The sequence below is a fragment of the Sardina pilchardus genome, chromosome 8 (assembly GCF_963854185.1).
Source record: "Sardina pilchardus chromosome 8, fSarPil1.1, whole genome shotgun sequence".
NCBI lineage: Eukaryota > Metazoa > Chordata > Actinopteri > Clupeiformes > Clupeidae > Sardina > Sardina pilchardus.
In genome coordinates, this window is record NC_085001.1 from 32,777,164 (window position 1) to 32,800,476 (window position 23,313).

The window sequence follows — 23,313 nt, forward strand, 5'->3', positions numbered from 1 at the left end:
TTCTACTTCATGCAGGACAAACTGCCGTTACTAGTTCTAAATGGATGGTTGCTATGGCCAAAGGCCAGTCGTTAGTTCTAAAAGCACGTTGCTATGGCCAAAAGCCAGTCGTTAGTTCTATCTCTCCCGTTGTCAAGCAATGTAGAATCTAGCCTAATAAACGTTAGCTCGCATTGCGTCTGGTTAGGACATGCTTTTAGCTTTGAAACATCACTATTTTAATTAGCCTACATGCCATCCAACTAGCTAATATCCACCTCCGTCATATTCTATGTTCTGAGCGTCTGTATTTCAGCTTGGATGCAACGTGACAGTTCGGTTTACACTTGACAATTTGACATTGTATCGCGGAGTGATTTATTATTAGCTGTGAAAAGTCCGAGTGGATTATCGTGGGATATCTCAACTCATGGAACGTCTCTCGGCCAATCAGAAACAAAGAAACCGCTTCATAGAACCCAATTGTTGTATAATAAGATTTGACACATTGCAGTTTTTTAATGGTGGGGTTATTTATAAATCAAAGAATTGTGGGTAGATGTGGGTGAACTGTGCAACATGCAGTTTGTGGACATGAGGCAGACGTAACAGACAGATATTTGTGTTTGAGGGGGTGATGTGTATGTGTGTGTGTAAGTGTGTGTGTGTGTGTGTGTTTATGTGAAAGTCTTCGTTGCTGGTCAACTCAGCGACATGCAGTTTGTGGACAAGAGGCAGATGTAACGGACTGACGTTTCTGTTTGAAAGAGTTGTTTGTGTGTGTGTGTGTGTGTGTGTCTTTGTTGCCGGTGTACAGTATTTCTGAATATGAATGCTGTCTGGACAGGAAATGGCACAGCTTTTATCACATGCAACCAATCCAAAATCGATTTCATATTCAGAAACGTTAACCAGTAACAGCCTGGTTGCTTTGACATATCAAAACCAAATTTTATCCTATTACATCATTTAAACAGGCGAGTCGTCCTGTTTATTTTACCATCCATTTGAGGCTATAACACATTGCAACTTATTCAACAGTGAGTAAACTGCGGATGTTCCCGCATAACAGAATAGCTATAACATTAGGCTACTCGTATTTGTTCTAGAAACATGCCTAGTTCCTTAGGCTCCCTCCTTCCTTCAGTGGTTACGTGTTTCATGCTGGCTACACGTGAACAACTCATACTTAATTCAACACAAGGTCTACAGACCTTAGAGGTGTACATTTCATTTTCATACATCAAAGCGTTAGCCCTTGACAGCCAATCAAATTCTATGTTGAAGCGTCCAAATAGGAAGTGAGGTCAAATCTCGGAGACGCTTTGAGGTATTGAGACCATATTTGGCGGCATGATTTTGGACACCATCCAAAGTAGCCTCAGTAAATGTGTTGTAATTTGGCCACTAGGGGGCGCCGCAATTAGCAAAAATGCATTTTGGCTCATATCTCTTTACGTCTTTGGGATGACATCTACATTTTTACATTGGAGGTGCTCTGGGCCATACCACTGATGAATCTAGGCAACTTGTCAGGTCAGTGTAAGAATTCGGCAGTCGAGGGCAACGCCGCCAAACTCGAAGCAGCTTCGCGTCTTGGCCAAACTTTGGCGCTTTGACCTGAGGACAAGCGGTCGTGTCTCCTACCGGGCGCTGTCGTGGCGCGTCTGAGCAAGCACACTTCGCACTTTCCCTCCGGGAAATGCATTCTAGTTTTATTTGTGATCTACCAAAAAGTGTGCCACTTTACCTTACTTCACCCTAGGTTAATATCAGAACCGGTAATGTTATTAAAATGATGTTATTACTTAGTAAAACGTTTGCTCCTATCTGACACATTAAAGTGCATTTCACAGGCATTAACGTCAGTTGTGACAATAATTATGTAGCCTACATCGCACAGATGCTTTTTGCCTAGTGTATGTTTAGGCAGATCAAATACGTAGTCTTACAAACATTGATTCGTAAATGCTGGATTGCGCACGGTGCCATGGAAAACGAGTAGAATGTGCAGTCACCAGCATTGTTTACCTATAGTTGGACTGAAGTGTGGCAATTAATATAAGTTTTTCTCCTCCTTGTAATGTTCTATTCGCGACAATTGTTTGACTGACTTATCTAATTTCATAAATACTGGATAAGGTAAGGGCAGATTTAGATTCCAGACTCCAGATTTCCATAAAAGTATAGCCTTTCTAAGGTTTTTTTTTTCTTCTTTTTAACAATTATAGCACATTCACAACAGTCATAAAAAAATATCCTCCCAAGATCCTGAAATGCACTAAGACTGTAAAGACTAGTCTGCTGGGGTGAAACTCGAAATCAGAGTAGGCCCACTTCCGGCTTCCTGGCAGTTTAACCCGAGTTTACTAGGAATCAGCTGATCCTGTGAGCTGATACACAGCAATCACGTTCAACTTTGTGCGCAGTTGCCTGTTAAACTCCAAAACCTCTGTTTTAAGGATGCAGCACAGCTAGCGCAATGTTAAAGGGATAATCCGGAGTGAAATGCACTTTAGATCAATTTTTCGGACTATTGGGAGTAAATACGTTGAGTTGACACCAAAATCATGTCATTCGGATGTATTTTGAGAAAGTTCGAGCTCACCGTTTTTAGCCAAAACTCGTTAGCCTGGAGGTGACTCGGGCATGTCATTTCGCCGCTACAAAACACTATTTTTATACCTCTTCTACTGTTCCAAACAACACTACACTTACGTGGTAGTGAGTAGAGGGTCCCTAAAGCCAAACCGAAGTATCCCCACGCCTTTATGTGGTCGGATAGAGAGTCCAGAATGAATTTAATCGAGTCCGTACCTTTCCGGAAATGTTAATAAAGTGTTGTTATAGCGTTGGCAGCTGCAACAGCGACATTTCCGGAAAGGTACTGACTCGATTAAATTCATTCTGGACTCTCTATCCGACCACATAAAGACGTGGGGATACTTCGGTTTGGCTTTAGGGACCCTCTACTCACTACCACGTAAGTGTAGTGTTGTTTGGAACAGTAGAAGAGGTATAAAAATAGCGTTTTGTAGCGGCGAAATGACATGCCCGAGTCACCTCCAGGCTAACGAGTTTTGGCTAAAAACGGTGAGCTCGAACTTTCTCAAAATACATCCGAATGACATGATTTTGGTGTCAACTCAACATATGTACTCCCAATAGTCCGAAAAATTGATCTAAAGTGCATTTCACTCCGGATTATCCCTTTAACTGACAGAGCAATTGGCCCACTATTGAGCCTACCTGTCTTTTAGGTCATATGTTTTTCGGGTTTAATTTTTCACAATAAGACCACAGACACGCCACAACAAAAAAACAAAAAATATGGAGATTGATGCACAAGTAATATGAAAACCACTGTTTTGGTTGTGGTTTAATTTGCGCAGCGAATGACATTGAAATTGCTGTTACATTAATACTTAAAAACCTGCCTTTTCCATGCAAAATGTCTCATTTTATTAAGGGCAATCAACATATATCAAACAAATACATCTGTTAAGTTATTATAATTAGTCTATTTTGGCTTTTTACTGGTATGGACAATTTTACACTTAGCAAAACATTCTGTCACATTACAAATGACCATAACACATTACTCCATTTTATGCAATTACTAATCATAATGGATTTAATACATCAGCACAGTGACCAGTGTGCGTTTATGACAAGGTTGGCTCAGTGATCATATGCAACATGGTCTGAGCTTGTTTTCATAGACTACAATAGACTTGAAATACATTTTGGTTCTTGAAATCATAAACATTTTAATGTATGCCCAGCAGAGATGTATACGTGCTCACAAACTTCCTTTAATATTGTGTAACAGCCTATTAATAATACATGTTCCTGAACAGGAAACAATCACATTGAATTAAAATTAGTATTAAACACTGTGTTACAGAATTGCAGAAAGAAAAATAATCAGAAATCAGGAATTTGTAACAGTAGAATTATTATGACAAAGAAATGAACCATTCTTTTCCCTGGAAAAAATGTTATGTATCACTACCTGTCAATCTCACTTTCTCACTCAGACGGGGGACTGGCCTTCCTGAGGTGGCAGGTGCACACCACAGGTTGACTTGTACTTTGACTAGCACTTTGTTTTACAGATTGCAGTTTTGGTTCATCCTTTTGCATTTCTACTTCCACCTCCTCAAACTCCTGCATAACTGGACCCTCAAGGGGCTTGGGTCTTGGTTCTTTGCCCTCTTTGGCCCCCACAAGTGCTTTAGATGGTGTGCGTAGGTTCTTGGCTATGGCAGTGTTTGCTTGGGGCACCAGCCCAGGATAAGGATCCTTTGAATGGGCCCCATGGTCCATGTATGTCCTGGGAAGGTATTTTTTGGTGGGAGGGTAGAAGGTGTCCAGTTTACGCTTGTGACTCATGGCAGAGGCACAACACACAATGAAGATAATGACAATGAGGAGAGAGGTCACCACTGTAAACAGCAGCAGATTCTCCTTCAAGACATCCACCACTTGGTTGAAGACAAAGTCCTTTATGCGAATGATAGTAGTGGTAATAGTGCTGACCTTTTGGGTTGGAGCAACTGAAACAGGGATGTGAGTGGTAAGCACTGCAGGGAAAATCTCTGGTTCTGCACCATCACCACTCATTTCCATTGTAATGTTTAGTGGAAAGGCAAATGTGGAAGCTCCACTCCAGCAGATTAGTACTGCAACCACGCAGGACAGGTTACAAGTGGAAAGGGCCATGGCTCTTTAGGGAAACTGTACAATATAGAAGATGGAGTTTAGTAAAATATTTCCTCATCCAACCAATTCATCACATCACTAAAAATAGTTGGTCTCGTTGCATTATGATACAGAGGTTACATAAACTGGGTACATAGGTAGTGCTTGCTTATTGTTTAATACACTGAACACACAAAAAAACCTACATCTGTTGAGATGTAGGCTGCCTAAAATGGTTACCAGCACATGGTTATTCCCATTCCTAAATATATTTTTAAAGATTGGCAGTCATTACTTAGACAGGGTGGAGTAAAGCAGGGTTTGTAATTTCCATCCTAGATGCCTGCCACTGGTTGACCACACCAAAGAAAAGAGAGAAAGACTATGTTTGACTGCAACTCAGGAGGCATGGCGCTGTGTGCTGCTATTGGTGGCATCTAACAATAAACCAGATGTGTTTCTGTCTTTATGTTGCATTGGTTGAAGATGGTTTAGCAATAATTGTAATTTGTTTATAGAAATTGGGTGGAATGTTAGTACAACAAGTACACAGATGTTCTAAAGGAACCTTATTGGAGTAGAACATTATTCAAAAACACAAGGCCTGTCAATGTGGCCCAAAGAAGAGAATCAGAAAAGAGGACATCTGGATCAACTACAGGGAAAGGGACAAGGCAAATATAGTGGAAAAAATATTTGTGCTGATATGTTCATAATAAAAGGTTTTAAAAAGTAGCTATAATTTGATATTGAGAGCTTTATGGATTAATTCAGTTCAGTTCAGTACAGTAAAACTAAAGCAGCAAATGGCTGAGCTGTTGTGTTAGCAAAAAGCTTGTTTAGAATTGGCTTAATGAAATGATACTCTACCAACTAAAATATAGAGGGGTTTTTTTATAAACAGAATTAGGTCATCACAATTACAAGTACAGTATGCATTCAATTAATTTTGTAATCCCTAATATACCTTCAACCATGTATCTGTGTATTATTATTTTAATCCAAGTCCCAGTAGTCTCTATGCAGGGTGTGTTGCTTATTTTGTACTTAAGTCCAGAAAATAATTTCATTTCTTAGCTGGTCTACATAAATCATCTGGCTACTATACTATGACAATGTTTTCAATTTGATGTCACAAATAAAAAACAAGTACATGCACCAGATCATTTAAGCAGAAAAATGTATTCCTTGTGATGAGGAAAATATTTACTCACTGTTCTCCCAGAGAAGGACCTTGACAGATGTTAACTGATGGGCTTCCCAAATCCTCGTGCAGTGAGACTCAGAATGAAAGGGTATGCTTTAGATAAAAAAAGAAATGACTCCACCCTCTCTCTGGTACTTCCCTCTTTCTTTTCCTTTTCCTACTGTTTCCCTGAACCATCAAAGCCTTTAGAGAAAATAAACCATGGTATAGCATTTCATGCTAAAACAACTTTATTAGTTTTAACATTAGTTTCATTTGTTTCACAAAAGATTTCATTTTCGCCTCTGATCAGTTCAGTTAATTGTTAAAACTAAAATGTGAGAAAGATGAAGAGCAAAAAAAACTCCTCTTGAATGAATAAACACAAATGCAACATTAACAAAGGAAAGCAAAAAGTGATTTCTTCCCATTTTGGTTCTGTAAAAACATCTGCTGAAGCCTACACTTTTTCATGAGCAGGAAGATTTCTGGCCAGGGGTGAGGCCTCCATTTTCTGCTCTTTCATTAAGTAAGTATAGGGTACCTCCCTCTCACTCAAGCTTTAGAACATCATGCTCCCTAACATTACTGTAAATCTGTAGGTATTCAAAAAACAACTAGCTTATCGTTCTGTTTCCAAATCTAGAGATATTCAATACAGTATGTCAAGTTTGAAGAAAGCTTGTGCAATTATTTTACATGTTTCCTAATTCATTCAAAACCAAGGTTGTGCATCTAGATTATTTATGGAGGAAAGAAAAACAGGCTATAGCACAGCAACATGTTGCATTCAAGATCACAGAATAACTGGGTACTCAAAATACACGTCTGAATGTGTTGGTTTTGAGTAGGCCTTGTAATGGACATGGCAGCTTTACACTACAGTTGTAATCACACATTGCTGGCTACAACAGAATGAAAAGAGTTTAGGTCTACTTATTCACAAAGAGTCCTGTATTTCAACTATATTACAGTGAACGAATCCTAAAACTCAAACCACATCTAGGTAATAATCCATGGACCTATCCAATCAATATTTTTTTAAACAATCATAGCTTACATTTCATTATTTGCTTAAAACATTTTATGACAACCTAAGAGCTGGTTGGTCACCACATCAGATGATGAATACAAGCAAAGCTTTGTAGCACACAAGGTTTGTCAAAATATTCTGTCAATACAAATGGCCAAATACTATTTTGAATATACATTACGTTTCTAGCAGCTAATTCCAACTCAATATGTTGGGTTATAGAACATTAATGCAGCTTGTTTAATCTGCATTAATGTTTTGCACATGCAAATGATGACAAGCCTATCATCATGACCCATTTAAAGACATGTTCCAAGCGTTCTTTGCTCGACCACATATGAGCAGTAACTAGTCTAAACCAAAGCTCTATACTTGCACTACAATAATTGACCTAATACAGCACTCTATAGCTTGATGATTTTAACTGTGCTGGACATGTGAAGTCAACACAACATATTTATTAACAAATAACACCCTTTGAATAATTGGTGACATGCATTGTCCGCATACTTGAACCCAAACTAATATGTTTTGTCATCACATAGCACATCATGACTGGTTCATAAGCAGAGCTGTTGCAACTGGGTAGGCAGAGCTGAGGGCCCCCAGCTAAAAGAGATCCCTGATTTTAATCCACATCAATAACAACTGTGTGAGTGTGAGCAACTGAAATGCTATGATCGGTCATCAGCAAGAAACGGAACAACACTGTCTTCGGAATCCCCCTAACGAGTCTGCCATAAGGTTTGTGATTTCACTGTGATAACATGTTTATGTTTATGGTATTACAACCTCAAATCAGAAAAAAGTGCTGTGTGAAAAGTAAATAACAGAATGTGATAATATACAACTTTTGCAAACCCATTAGCAGTAAAAAGTAGACAACATATCAAATGTTGAAAATGAACATTTGAACTATTTCATGGAAAATATATGTTCATTTTAAATTTGATACCAGCAAGATGTTTCAAAAAAGGGGACAAGGAATCTTTACCGCTGTGCTGCTTCTCTTCATTCAAGGAAGTTCACACTTGGCAGTGGAAAGTGGCCAGACTCTCTGTACATAATGAATGTACGAGTATGGTAGGACCAGCCTAGTTCGATGGAATAGGAAACTACAAATTTGACTTGCTTCAATGTCGCAATATTTCATACTTTCATGCAACATACTCTACCTTGTCTGTAGACAACGTTATTTGCTGGATAAACAAATAGTGTTTGTGACAGAAGAAAAGTGCTTTAGTGTTGCTTTAATTTTAAAGGTACTGGAGGCAGAGAAATAATATTTAAATATGCAGATTTCATTTTGCCATTGTTTCCTGAAATATTCAAGGTCTTCCCTGGAAAAATACATTGCTGTAGGTATAATGCTCATTCTCATAGATGTTGGGTTTCGAACTGAGTATTAAAAGAAGTTGGATAGGTTGAATACTTGGATAGAGTCTCTCCTCATTAGCCCAGAAGAGTCCATGATTTCCATAAAGAATCTGCCATTTAGATTGGTCTAATCACAGGACCTTTTTCCATGTTTCCTCAGTCTATTTTAAACTAACTCAGGTCCAGAATCAGTTATTAGTTATCAGAAAGTTTTCTTGAGTCCATACAATGGTAGGACTCAGGAGAGCAGCTGCTTCATGCTGTTCATCATGATGCTTTCTGCCCCGAGTGCACGCGCATGTTTTCGAGAAATCTATTGGTCCCGTCCCTGGACCCCACTTTGAGAACCACTGGCCTATTGGATTTTACTAAAACTAGTGTAGATTGGCCAGAACTGGGATGATGTATTCCCTACATTTAGTCTTAAACTTTACTTTTAAACAATTATTTCCCTACACTTTTCACTAGTATAATTAAGCTTCCATATCGTGAATTGAAAAGCTAATGAACAAATCATGACTTTTATCTTGAAGCAAATAGTGGCCATATTGGAATTTTCGTTACTGTGGCTTAGTTCACGCTGCTGATTTCAGTGTCAGTTGCCATTACCTTTTTGGTTATTACCAGGTCATTATTCCTCAATAACCCAAACATTGCTGTTTACTACCGTGGAGCTAACAGGGAAAATGATGTCAACAAGTTCGTCAGGGTCAGCATGCATTCTTGCATAAAATTAAGATGTGATGGCTGGGAAACGCACCGTCTGTTACTGTGGCGTTTACGTTTGCAACGCATAGCGTATGCAGCCTCTCATAACGCTAGATCTATTAGTAGATCTCACATCTAACGTTATGTCCAAATACTACGAAAATGTGTAACGTTCCTTGGCGAGTGCATAGACTTACCGCTGAAATGCGAGGCCGTATCTTTGCATTGTGTGGGTTGAATGCAAATCGCCCTGGATTGTACCTCGGAACTGTTCTGCTAACAGCCGTGAATGTTTTATTATGGCTGTGTGGTGTTCACACTAGCCTCACCTTGGGACCAGGTGGCGAATTTCCAAGTTTAAAAGGTAACAAAAATTACACTCTACTACCATTACTCTATCACTCTCAACAAAGCTATCACCTAGCTAAACTGTTAACATGTTGTTTGTGAAACACCTTTGAGATAGAAAACTCGGCTTCAGAAAATAAAATCTTACCACATAGGCCTAACATCAAACAGAGGAGGTTTCTCTGAAGTCCCTTTCAAACCATGGCTGACTTTTCGGGCAAAATAGCCCTACTTCCATAATGTAGGCAACAGAACCGAGGTCAGTCCGAGTTCAGTGTAGAGTTCCACACTACCACCACCACTAGCAGAGTAAATGCTATTGGCCGCGTTTCCCAAACACGTTAAGAAGCTCTTAACGCCAAGTGCTTCTTTGGAGCGCTCTTAAAGAGACCCTATGCAACTTTTTCATAGTCATAAAATCGCTTAGAAATCGTTGTTTTGCTTGACTGACCAGTTTGATCGAAAACAGTCAGATTTCCTCCCGCCCCTAGTGTCCCTCTCCGCTATTACAACCTTGCAACTTTCTGATAAACGATCGTTTGCTGTTTACATCTGGAAGTCAGAGACACGAAAGGAACAAGAAGAACCACGCTTGCAATTTATATATTTATATATAGCCTATATATTTATAAATATACACGCTAAAGCTGTCGGGGAAGCTCTGCAGAGAAATATGCAAGCATAAAACGAGCGAAAACGAAAAACGAAACCGAAACCAGAGATGAAATCGCCAATCCTGCATTATTCCTCTTTAAGAACGCTGTGAAAGAAAAACGTGTTTCCCAGAGTCGCTCTTAGCTTAAGAAGATCTTTCACTAAGAAGGAAACGTACGATCTGACCCACTCATGCGTCTTGCATGAGTTAATATATGAATGGCCTGAGCTAATAAAAAAAATAGACCTAGGCTACATTGATAATCACCCTGTTTTATCAGTTAGTCTGAGTTTTTTGGCAGACGTAAGGAGCCGCGACCGCACAGCAGGCTGCAGAAGTGCCGCAGGGGCGCAGCAAATTATCTTCAGAAACAATATATTTAAACTCACGATATTCACACCGGCCCAAAATTTTATAACGGCCCACCGGTAATCCTCCCGAATCTCCCGATTAGCCACCCGGGCCTGCACACACACACACACACACACACACACACACACACACACACACACACAAACACGTACGCACACACGATACATGCGTAGCCTAATTGCACCTGTAGGGGGAGCACAGGGCGCTGTGTGTGACTTGTGCGCTTATAAAGGGGTGGGTGATCGATTTGCCTGGCATAGATTGATTCCGTTTCAGCACCACCGTGGTGAACAGCTCTCGTTAAGAGCTTCTTCAGAAGCTTCTTTGGCTTGATCTTAAGATTCTCCTAAGAAGGCAGTTAAGAACGCGTGTGGGAAACACCCGTATCTTATCGCTCCTTCTTAGCGATTCCTTCTTTGGAGCCTTCTTAAGTCCTTAAGAAGGATTGCGTTTGGGAAACGCGGCCATTGTATTCGTTTGTTTCTTTCTTCATTATAATTCTATGCTAAAATAAAGTTATGAAATAACTATAATAACATTTTTTTTAAAAGAAACAATTAACTAGCTACATTATAGCCTACATTTAGGCCCAGGGGCGTCACTAGGAGTGCAAAAGATCCGGGGCAATGCATTTTATTTTATTTATTTTATTTTATCTTTTTGTTTGGGGGTCTGAGGGCTCCCCCCGGAAATTTTGAAAGTTGGGCTGTTAAAGATGCAATTTCAACGTAGTTTGAGAAGAAAAGGGAGTCCTACTACAGGCCTACTGAGTAGGTAGGCTATTTATGGGTAGGGTTGGGTACCGACCCCTGTACTTTTACCGGTACCGACCGAATCATGTCGTCATTACCAGGTACCACCATTGGTTCACGTGAAATTTGAATGGTGCTAAATGTCTGTATTTCATGTGCATCAGGAGCGGAGTGCACCATCTAAGGTCATGTCTGAGTGTAACATTATGTCTGCCTCAAAAACGAAAGTTACTACATGGATAACTTAATATGCTACATTTAAGCTTTGTGCAGTAACTGCTAGGTCCATACAATTTCCAGTGGGTACAAACAGGTTTCAAACAGTGTTCAAATTAATCAAATGTGCGTAATCGGTCGCATATGTATTTCAATTAATCATAAAATGGCCCTGATATGTCACTAGACATTAAAGGAACACTTCACCGTTTTTTCATATTAAACTATGTCATTCCCCTAATTAAGACGAGTTGATACATACCTTTCACGTTTCAATGCGTGCACTCACTGGCTCTGGGGCGCGGCGCAACTTTGATAGCACTTAGCTAGCCCAATGCATTCATTAGGATCCAAACAGAGATGAAGTTAGAAGTGACCAAACACCTCCATGTTTTCCCTAATACAGTTACACGAGTAGTCACATGACCAAGTATGGTGAGACAAAATAAAACGTGGTGCATTTCTAAGCAGGTAAGAGGGATAACTATTCATGGGTCTCATCAGGTCCCTTTCCCCAGGTGTATTAATCAAGCACCATGCAACTGCATTCGTAATCTAGGTGCTTGATTTGATACACCTGTGCAAAGGGACCGGATGAAACCCATGAATATTGTGTGGCGCAGTAATATCCTCACTCTTGAACTTTCAGTTTCACTCTGGAGTGAGGATATTACTGCGCAGAGTCTACGTGTCCCAATATTATTCCACCACACAATATAGTTATTGTGGTGCTTAGAAATGCACCACGTTTTATTTTGTCTAAATAGCTTGGTTTGGTGATAGCAAGGCTACTATCCTGACACATCAAAGGCAACCATATACTTTAAAAACAAAAAAAACAAACAAAAAAACGATGAGGGCTTTACATGACTGGACTATTACTTTCTGAAGCCAGGTTTACCATCTCTGTCTTTGTTTTCAGTGTTTTTCATGTGTTTTTCATTGATTAACTTTTATATGCACAGGTTTGACCACCTATGCTTTCAGCCATGAAGACCTAACATCCCTTGTTTGTAACACATCTCTTCTTGTGTGGCTTGGGCCGTGCCAGGAGCAAAGATGGGGTACAACGACATTCTTCATTCTCACTATGTTCTCTATAGTACTCCTTCCTCCATTGTATACACTGGCTCTCTTCATCACAGATGATGAGACCAGTAGAATCAGTGGTTTTTCTGCTGTCCAACTAGCACTGTTCACTGCACAGAGCCAGCAGGTGAAGCAAAAGAGACTTTTAGGCTGTGTTCCTATCTGGCTGCTACCCTGGTTTCTCCTAATACTACACTTCTTCCTGCTCCCTGGAACACCTGGCATGCTTCACTTCTGTGCAATCTGTTTAGGCTACAATTGTATCCTTTTAAATATTAAGAACACTGACTGTAAGCTATTCTTGTTGTACATCTGGGGAAAATCACATGGTAACAGTTACATTCCAACTAAATTTGTTGGTGCCACTTATTAATGAACCTAAATGAAAGAACAATGTGTTTGTGGTGCAAGTGTAAATGGTAATAGAGTATCGAAGTGTGTCGTCCTGTTTCCATGACTGCATTGTCAATGTTTTAAATGTAGGCTATAGCCATTTAAAGTGTTTAACCTGCTAGGCAGCAGTTTAGCCACATAACACGGATCCCTGACAGGTGTAATAGAAAGAAATAAAATTCCAGTGGATATATCACGTCTTACTAAAGCCTGGCGGCTGGTAAGAGGGACATTTTTTGCCTAGAAAATAAACAACCAAGACACATCTGTGAATTTAAGGATTTTAACCGCATGCTGTGTAGATATATGCAGGTCTCTTTTCCGGAGGGCCAGAGGTGACCGAAACTGATGACAGTGCTGCAACATTGGATGTCAGTAAACTTTGGTCAGTGTTATCCAATTACGTAATTGAGTCATTCCGTGTGAAATCAGACAAAATCCAGGAAAATGGTTGCAGCACCGACTCGGATTTTCTTCAAAGTTTGTCTACACAATGTTTAGGTTCCATAACTAAAATCTGTAAAATATTTTTGTTCAATTCTATTGTTTTCATTGTCTTTTTGCCCTTGCCTTTTTACACTCTCTAAATGACCTTATCTTGGAGGCCATGTTAAAGGTATACTATGCAGGATTGGCGATTTCATTGCCAGTTTCGCTTTCACTTTTCGTTTTCGATCGTTTTATGCTTGCATATGTTTCTGCAGAGCTTCCCCTACAGCTCTAGCGAGTATATTTTACAAAACTCCTCAATCGGTCAGTCTGCCGTGCCTTTTCATGAGACTTTACATGACACTTCCTGGAGTAGAGCATGGGTGCGTGCCCGAGGTCTCCTGAAGTTGCAAGTGTGGTTCTACCGCTACAGACCACTAGGACGGCCGAAAAAAACACTGTTCGACCGGTAATGACTCATTTAATCATAATATAACAGTATGGAACGAATTGATTAACTGAAAAACGTTGCATAGTTTACCTTTAAGGTATTCATATCTTAAAAAGTATCGTTCCTAGCCTAACTAAACTTTATAGAATGGAAGACAAGCATGTTCTCAGTAAGATTCAATGATTACATGTTTGTACCACAGTCTCATTGGTTGTACAGAAGTCCCTAGTTTCTGAAAAAACATGCAAAAAAGTGATATTGAGGGTCTCAAAACAATTTTCTTGGGACACACCTGCCAAAAATAAGTATTTTCTCTAGAAATATAATCCATTGTTAATGTTGTCTAAAAATGTGAAGTCTCCAAAACAATTGGTCATGACAATAGTAAGGATAAAACAAGACGTGTTTGTATTTTTGTGTCATTTTCATACACCTGAAATGCTATGTGGGGTAGGTGGTAGGACCATGGAAGCACAAAGTATATGGACATTTAGTGTGTAAAGTATCAATACTGTACCGAGTCCCATTCACAGAATAAATGCATGTAGTTACAGGTCTTTTGAGGAAACCAACATAAACATTTACAATAAAAAAAAAATATTTTGAGAACTCAATTTTTGAAACTCAACATAGGATTTTGCTCCCTTTTCAAGGATCCTCGATGCTCGGTCCTCAACTCGTTCCCACTGATCTATAACTAGCACTGGATAGACTATCCCATTGTTGCCGCCCCATCATTCTTTATATAGATCAGTGAGAACGAGGACCGAGGAAGGAAGGGAGGATATATAGAAGACGAATGAGAGGCACCCATAGGCTCCTTGAATTGAATGGAATGGCTTTATTTTACTTGTCATATTACAAAAATAACAAGAAATTCCTAATATCTTCGAAATGAAAAGGATACCAAATATTGAATATATCGAATTATGTATTAGAAATTATATTTTAACCATGGACCTAAAATAGGCCTATCATTCATTGGTGGCTATGAAGTTCTCAAAGGCTTCATACGTCTTCTTATCCTAGGAATACTGCCGTTCTGTCCTGGTAGTAGCTTGGGCTGGCACAGCACAGATTGCAGGCTTAGGTTAAAGCATAATTTCAAGCACATAATTCGGTGTATTTGGCATCCTTTCCATTTTCTAGGTACTAGGAATTTCTGCTTATATTTGTAATAGGAGAATTAAGATATAGCCATTCCATTCAATTTAAGTAGCTATCAGAGTTACAGTAATGGCTTGCAAAATGCCATACTGTTTCACCAGAGGGGGGCGCTAAAGTAGATTTTCTCACTAAAAAATTTTTATGCTGGTGTTCCCAAACACCTTTATTCTGTGAATGGGACTCGGTACATTATTGATACTTTACACACTAAATGTCCATATACTTTGTGCTTTCCACATACATTTTCATTGTCCTACTACCTACTGTACCCCACATAGCATTTCAGATGCATAAAAATGACATAACACAAACACGCCATATTTTATCATTTGTCGTAGAGACTTCAAATTGTGGGAAAACGTTAATAAACTGATGTGTTTCAATAGAAAATAGAGACTGATACCAAGTGAAAGAAGAAACAGTTTTTCTCATACCCTCAAAATCAGACTTAATGCACATTTTTCCAAAATCTAGGGCCCTTTCAATTATGAGTTGATCTTCCACCCTAGAAAATGTAGGGAGGCTAGGGAACATATTTGTCAAGATATTAATGCCCAAACATGGCATGTGTTTTTCAAGCTGTAAAAATGAAACAATCAAGGTCTGAAAAAGATATGAAGACAGATGATTTGCACATAAATATTTCACAGGCCTTGGTTGTAGGACCCATTGATGACATAGACATGACAAGTTTGAACAAAATCTGAGACGGTACAGCAACAACCTTATCTGATTTGACATGGAATGACTCAATTGGATAAGGTTGCGTTGGAAAACGCAATTGGATAACACTGTTTACTGACTTCCAACGTTGCAGCGCTGTCGTCAGTTTAGCTTGGCTCTGGTCCGCCTATATCAGATACACCAATTTGATTGGTCCCACGGATGCAAGTGGTAGAAGAAATGTGCATCATTGCTCATTGCCAGAGTACAGTATCTTGCAGACACAATTCAAATTGTGTTCCCACGAGAACTCTGGATTTCTAGTGTAATCGTGTAGAGCATGTCTGTAAAATCTGCTTTGTTAACATGAAATGCACTTTGATTTAGTATATTTGAAAAAAAGTGTCACTCTGTTACAAAATCAGTTACAAGTTGCACTAGTCACAAAGTTCCCTAAACTCTTTTTTAGAATACCCCCCCCCCCCCTCATTTTTTTGTCAAAATCATACAAAAGGAAACTGATAGATAAAGCAAGAGAACAATAAAAAGTTCACAATGAGTTTCAGATAAATTAGTATTTCAAGAACACAGCTAATGCACTCAACTTTTAATTGAAAAAGTTTAAAAACCAATAGCCTAACTGATAGTTAATCATGCTAGATGTATGTTGCAGAAATATAGAACGTTGTGTGATCAATTCTCCAGCTACTTTGTCTGAAAAAAATGAATGTTCAAGTTTAAGGCATTTTCACTTTAACAGCTATCTCAAGACACACCCTCGCTGATTGGGATTATTCAACGGCTTGAAGACACACGGCTTTCTACTTTTTTGCCTGTCTGGGCTTATGTATCGGTGCAAACCAGATTTCAGTTACCAACCCACAACATTCAACGAAGGTGATTACTGTTACTATACTATACATTTTTATGAAATATATTAGTTTTGAAAGTTGTATAACCAACTTTAATAACTTGCTGTAAAGATGTTTTATTCATTTTTAATCTTCTAGGTCAGAAGACCATATCCAGCCTCTAACAGTGGAAGTATCAGACCTCCTTACCTCCACCCAGTTTGATTCCTTCACATCTCCTCCAAAACAGCACTCTGCTGTATCAATGATTACATCAGATACACAGGCACTGGAGGATGAAATGTTAAGGGCAGGGATTTTGGCTTCATTACAGTATTCCACAGAAGAAGAGAAAAAACTTGAGGTGCCAAAATCATCTGTTTCCTCCCTGAGGTAAGTCACATCCAACTTGGGTTAGATCTGTACACTTTGAAGCAACATCCACACTACTACTTCAACTTTATTTGAATCTGAAACACTTTTGTCTCGTTTGCACCTCTAATGTACTCTACTCTGGCATTTTTGAACTCCTGAAACTATAAACAAAATTAAAAAAATAACCCTGTCTGCCCCATTTTCATTTCAAAATTCTGCTGTTGCATTTTGATGTGGGCAGTGAATTCTACACATCACTGCTGTCACCGACGTTTTGTGCTTTTGATTTGTTTCACATTTTCATATCATAGCATACATTCAATATGTAGGAGTCCCTTCTGAATGCTATAGCCTACCTTCACCTTTAGGTACTGTTAATTGACACTTTTCTGTGCCAGGAGCATTTTGGAAAATGGGAGGGGGGCTTCTGCTATCAATCACTATGGTTGCCTGAGTAGATTTGCCCAGTTATTTCTCTGAGAACCTCATGTGGGATGTGAAACCATGTACCATCACCCACAATTAGTTGTGATATACCCAAGATAATAATGTAATAATCCCCCCCCCCCCCCCCTTAGGCTACAGCAACTACAGAAGATGGGATTTGCAACCGAGAAGGCTGTTGTTGCCCTGGCAGCCACAGCCCAGTTGGATGGGGCTATATCATTGCTTATTAATGGCCAAGTTGGGGAAGAGGCGGTGGTGATTTCCAAGGGCAAGAAAAAGCCGCACTCATAGACACAGTACAGAAGCAGTCAAATGCTATTTCATTGTTTAGTTTTGCAATTGTACCAGCTCACATGTTATGATGATATTTTAGGATTTATTTCAACAAAATATGTTGTTGATATTGGTCATTCTGTGCTGAATGAAATAAAACCCCATATCACTGGATCAGTTTTTCTTCAAATGTGTAATATCATGTATATTTGTAGGCCTACTCCAGATACGTCCACAGGCCAGACCTCTGAGTTCCATTTGACAAGATAAGGCTATTTAAATGAGCATTTATTGATTTAGCAGACACTTTTGTTCAAAGTGACTTACAAACACAGGGATTAATCAAGGTACAATATGAATAGGTATGCACCTACTCTGGTTATAGCTGGTAGTGCATACCACTATCGGGGAACTACAGAAGGGAATAGTTTGGATTGCCATCAGTGTGTCGACTGCAGTGGCAGCACTCTTCGGAGGATCACAGCAGTTGGGTGGCAGCATATGCCTAAGTGAGAGTTCTCAAGCAAGTGGGTATATCACTGCGGTTTGGTGGTATGCCTAAATGACAGCTTTCAATGGGTGCGAAACTTGAGATCTCTTCAGATTCAGGATTTTAACTTGATGCAGGCGGCTACAAACAGTGGAGCTTAATGAGTTGATTGAAGACTAAATGCACCACCATATTCCTATGGATACTCTGGGAATATAAACAACTTTTGACAATATTTTGATGTAAAAAAACCATTTTTACACTTTTATTTGTAATACCAGACATATTGGAGTCTTTTAGGACAGTGTAAATGTTTACCAATTTGCAAATTGTTTGTGGAATGAGGTTCAGATAGTATAGAGACTGGAGCGGTAAAGATGTATTTTGTGTTATGTCACTACACAGCTAGGCATGCTGTTTTCATCATTTTTGTGTGTACAGTATGGATTTGCACACTTTCTGAAGGGGAGGGCTCTATGACAGTGCAGTCTCACTACAGTTGCATGTCCTCTGACTGCAATAGAACCCTATGAATTTGGGGAATGAAAGTCATCCAAATGAAATACAGTAATTTAAATGATGACATTCTTTAATATAAACAGGGGGCAGCCGTGGTGTACTGGTTAGCGCATCGGGCTTGTAACCGGAGGGTTGCCGGTTCGATCCCCGACCAGTCCACCACGGCTGAAGTGCCCTTGAGCAAGGCACCTAACCCCTCACTGCTCCCCGAGCGCCGCTGGTTGGGCAGGCAGCTCACTGCTCTGGGTTGTGTGATTCACCTCACTGTGTGTTCACTGTGTGCTGTGTGTTCACTAATTCGGTTAAATTGGGTTAAATGCAGAGAACTGAATTTCCCTCACGGGATCAAAAAAGTATATATTCTATTCTATTCTATTCTATTCTTTGGTTTTGATCACAACAATTACGTTATGGCCCTAAGGAAGGCTATATCCAAGGCGGACTACACTATGGCAATATTACCTTGATATAGTCACTTTATTGTCCAAAATACAGTTAAATCTGTATTATGTATCCAGGTTTACAACTAAATGTATCAGAGCATACCTAATGTAGGCTTAATTAGATCCATTTCATACAATATTTATAATGAAATAAAAATACGTTTTTAAAGAAAAATTGGATTTTATAGCATTTTCCACGACTGTGTATTGTTGCCACATGATATGGCAACAAATTACCAACTACCCCCCCTTTAATTTTTTTTTATTTTTACATTTTCATTATTTAAACCATTTTAAATAAGAAAAAAACAGTTTTTTTTTCAAAGTATAGGTGATAATTCATGCAATAGAGGTACCCCTCGTCTACTAGATTCTGCAAAAAACCCTAGGTGTGACCCCATGGCTGCCTGACTAAAAGCCAAATATAACTTTTCACTGTGGCATAGTTCTGAAGTTGTGCTTATTTAAAGCCTCAACAATGGTCCTTTTGGTCACAACATGTGATTTTGACACTGTAGTGATAGTGACCTGTCCAACAAAGAAAGAATACCTTGGAGGTAAAAATATGGTCTAGGGTCCTGATATTTCAGTGTGACTTTATCAGAGATATTGACAGTTTACCTGAGCTAAATATGACTAATAATAGATTTAACATGGTAATTGACTTACAAGAAGGATATATCAGAATAGGATTCCTTGTATCAAACAAAGTAGAAGAAATACATTATACAACAATTTAAGAGTAAAGGAAAGTAAAGGATTTTTTAAAACCTTAGGCCTATGCCTAACACCCTGTCAAAAATCAAAAACTTTTCCAGAAGTGCCCAATTTTCCCGAATTGGACCCTAGCTATAAAACAGCTTTGGTTTGGCACCCTCTTGTGGCAGAGACTTCTCTGCTGGCTCATGGACTACAAGACGTAAGAACATAATATAATAATATAATAAACATAATAATCACAGAGAAGCTTCTGGTGTCCTTCTACCGCAGCACAGTGGAGAGCGTCCTGAGCTACTGCCTCTGTGCATGGTACTCCAGCTGCACAGTTGCATAGAGGAAGAAGCTACATAGGATAATTCACACTGCCCAGCTGTCTCCTCCCTCTAGAGGACCTGTACAACTCGCGCTGCCTCAAGAGTGCTGCCAGGATCCTCCAAGACTCATCCCGGACACAAACTTTTCAAACGTCTGCCATCATGTATTTTATATTTTAGGTTTTATCTTTTATCTTTATTTTTATACTGGCACTGTTAGTGGTCACTTGCAAATTTCGTTCAACTTGTTGAATAATGACAAATAAAGATTCTATTCTATTCTATAATATAGCTTCAAGGAGTGATGAGAATGCTAGGCAGCCCATATAATAGTAAATGACACCAGGGTTGGTTGGGATCAGAGTATTAGCCTAAGCTCTCAGAGCAGGTTTAATGTTTAGTAGCATTTAAATTAGCAAGGATGCTCAAAGCTCAGACATGAATCTTGGTGAAAGTATATAGTATCATAACCAGCAAATGAGTCCAGTTTCAAAACCTTTACAATGTGGATCTACAGTAGCAACTCCCATAGGCACCATTAAGAAGAATATTAAGATATTAATAACATCAACAATGACCATAATAATGAGTATACTGTAGCTGCAGTGCTGTGATGAGCAGGATCCAAAAAGTTTGGCTGAAGTGTCAAGCTCAACAGATGAGTAAATACAGTAGGATAAATAAAAACTGTACTGTTGTTGGCAGTGTGCGCCACTTGCCTACTGTCCGGTGCCACACCACTTGCCCTACTTTCCTCCACCACTCCCCTCTAGTTTCTTACGGTCCCACCCCACTGCTCCATGGCACTCACCTACTGTAATAATTTGTTACGTTATTGGTACAGACATAACGTTAATGGGAAATGCACTTTATTACATCATCAGGAATTACATTACATGTTTTTTTTGTTAAGAAGGGATTTTTATTACAATATTGTTACATTATCAAAGTCTACCGGGACCTGAATGCATAAAACTGACAATGAGGGGTGTCAATAAATGTACTGCCTTAACATTATAGACAGGAAACAAGATAGGCATTTCTTTAACAATACTGCAGGAGTAAATATCGAGAGAAGGAATTCACTGAAAAGCATCCAAGTAACATATGCTTTCATCACCAACTAAAATGACCAGTATGAGGTGGTTCCACAAGCAAATCCAACAGAATTACCATCGTAAGCTGGGTAAACCAACAAGCTGGTCACCCAGCAAACCACCTTCTGCTGGTCAGGCTGCTTTTTTTCAGCGGGGAGTAAATATGCACTTCAATGTTCCCAAACTATATGCTTCGTTTTTGAGTGAGAATTTATTTATTACCAGGCCTGTACATGTTCATGATTCTACAAATTGATATAACAAATATTAAAACATTTTAAATACATTGGTTTTACTGTCATACAGGAAGAACATACACAATTGTGGTTTGAGTAATGAAACAACTGGTTCCTTGCAGACCATGCATATAATACTTTAAGCATATGTTTCCAGTTTGCTTTTCTTTGTTTTCTAGAATGTTTTATATCTATAGTGACTATAGACAACTTCACTTTCAGGAATGAATTACTGATGACGAAGAATACATATACAATGAACTGATGGAGAACGTGCAAGAGATTTCCAGGGAGGCAGTCCCCACCACATCCACCCATCTTCCCTGAGGTTTTCTCCCATCTTTACTAAATCATACTGTATGTCCTGGGGAGGACATCATGGATAACCATTAACCACAAAATCAGTGAAATGAAAGGATATTGGAGGTGTTGCCTCTCTAAGAGACATCTCAGAAGATCAACATCTTCATAACTTCTTGGTCAAAAGGATCATTTCCCATGAGAATTTCGATTTGCTGTCTGAAGAGATGATAGGACATGAGGTGGCAAAGGGCCTGTCCTCTTGTTCCGGGAGAATTCAGCTGACGTGGTGCTAAAGGGTCCATCCCCTGATCCAATATCTGGCTCTGTTGGAAGACAGATGATTGTTTCCTGCAGATCAGGTTTATCTCTGACAACAAACAGTGAATACGCAATTTCTACATTGAATACAAAAGTATCGCAGCCCCTCCCACACACACACGTTATTTCAATACCACCCCAACACACACACACACACACACACACACACACACACACACACACACACACACACACACACACACACACACACACACACACACACACACACACACACACACACACACACACACACACACACACACACACACACACACACACCATTCCGGCCCCCTGTCCCACCTATAAACACATACTCCTCCCCACAAAAACACATTGCTCACAATTATTAGCACCCCTGAAAAATCTTATGTACAAAATTTAACAGAAGCATTTTCCTATCTAATTGCAACTTATTTAAGTAAATCAGAGTGTCTGTGAACTTTCAGAAGTAGTTCATGACGTTCTTTTTCACTATGGCATGAAAATGGAGTCACTCAGAGGCTAAATCCTCTAGTTATTTTTCAACATTGGAAAGACAAGAGAATACACTAAATTGAAATATAAAGAAAGTGTGTTGACATTTGTAATGGATAATAGGTATTTTGTTGAAAATGCCAATATTTACAGTTAAAATTATGATTAAAAGGTACTAATCATCTGGAAATGTGACAAACATGCTTGTACAAAGTCCTGTGGCTATCTTGCCCCCATGCACAGTATGGAGGATGGTATGATTCCATAAGAGCCACTGAGAGTTACAGACAAAGCTACAGTATCATCTTGGGGTCTTGCTCGAGGGGAGGTGGAAAATTAGCGTATTTCCAAAAATGGCGGAATATCCCTTTAAGGTGTGTTCGACGTACATAAAAGAATGACTATACTGAAAAGAATCCTATGCATGAGAATTATGGTGGAGAGGCTGTGCTATTGTGGGGCTGTTTTAATTCCCAAAGGCCTTGGGAACCTAATTAAGGTGCATGGTATCATGTGCACCAAGAAAAACCTGAACATTTTCAAAGGAAATCAAACAATCTCTGCCAAGGCCCTAAAAGTTGGTCATTATTGGATCATTCATCAGGCCAATGAACCAAAACAAATGTCCAGATCAAAACAAATATGGTTTACTGGACACAAAATCAAGCTTCAGACATTGCCCTTGCAGTCCTCTCATCTAAACTCCATAGAAAAACAGTGGGATGAGTCAAAGAGGAGAATGCACAAGTGTGGACCTATGGACGATCTGGGGAGGTTTTGTAGAGATGAATTAAATCCCTTACTTTGTATTCTCAGTCAGAGAAGAATATTACTAGCTGTTTTATGCGCAGAATGCGAACGCTATGCTTTGCTATAGGGAGGGAAAGTAATCTCATCGCCATCTGGTGGTTGCATTCCTAGAGGCTAGCGG

At 39.3% G+C, this 23,313-nt stretch overlaps 3 protein-coding genes across 9 annotated transcripts in view; 1 reads left to right on the forward strand and 2 right to left on the reverse strand.

Moving 5' to 3' along the window:
• Positions 1-3,417: 3,417 nt before the first annotated feature.
• On the reverse strand, positions 3,418-9,694 carry tmem119a (transmembrane protein 119a). 2 transcript variants are annotated; one of them, XM_062543675.1, is made up of 3 exons: positions 9,484-9,694; positions 5,898-5,964; positions 3,418-4,719 (listed from the first exon to the last, which is right to left on the reverse strand). In XM_062543675.1, the coding sequence occupies exon 3, from the start codon at positions 4,702-4,704 to the stop codon at positions 4,012-4,014; it is 693 nt and encodes a 230-aa protein (XP_062399659.1). In that variant the 5' UTR covers positions 4,705-4,719; positions 5,898-5,964; positions 9,484-9,694; the 3' UTR covers positions 3,418-4,011. The 2 variants fall into 2 exon arrangements, with proteins under 2 accessions (XP_062399659.1, XP_062399658.1); XM_062543674.1 differs by having other exon boundaries at positions 5,898-5,952; positions 9,483-9,694.
• rhbdd3 (rhomboid domain containing 3) lies at positions 8,840-17,626 on the forward strand. Of its 3 annotated transcripts, none has more exons than XM_062543672.1 (6): positions 8,840-9,351; positions 12,296-12,394; positions 12,476-12,679; positions 16,293-16,419; positions 16,533-16,766; positions 17,327-17,626. In XM_062543672.1, the coding sequence occupies exons 1-6, from the start codon at positions 9,150-9,152 to the stop codon at positions 17,484-17,486; spliced, it is 1,026 nt and encodes a 341-aa protein (XP_062399656.1). In that variant the 5' UTR covers positions 8,840-9,149; the 3' UTR covers positions 17,487-17,626. The 3 variants fall into 3 exon arrangements, with proteins under 3 accessions (XP_062399656.1, XP_062399657.1, XP_062399655.1); XM_062543673.1 differs by having other exon boundaries at positions 12,521-12,679; XM_062543671.1 differs by having other exon boundaries at positions 12,296-12,679.
• Positions 17,627-20,729: 3,103 nt separating this feature from the next.
• emid1 (EMI domain containing 1) overlaps positions 20,730-23,313 on the reverse strand; it is a 122,514-nt gene continuing 119,930 nt past the window's right edge. For all 4 annotated transcript variants that reach the window (XM_062543680.1, XM_062543681.1, XM_062543678.1 and 1 more), the window contains one exon: positions 20,730-21,913. In XM_062543680.1, coding sequence (XP_062399664.1) covers positions 21,777-21,913 — 137 coding nt within the window. In that variant the 3' untranslated portion in view covers positions 20,730-21,776. The remainder of the gene's footprint in view (positions 21,914-23,313) is intronic.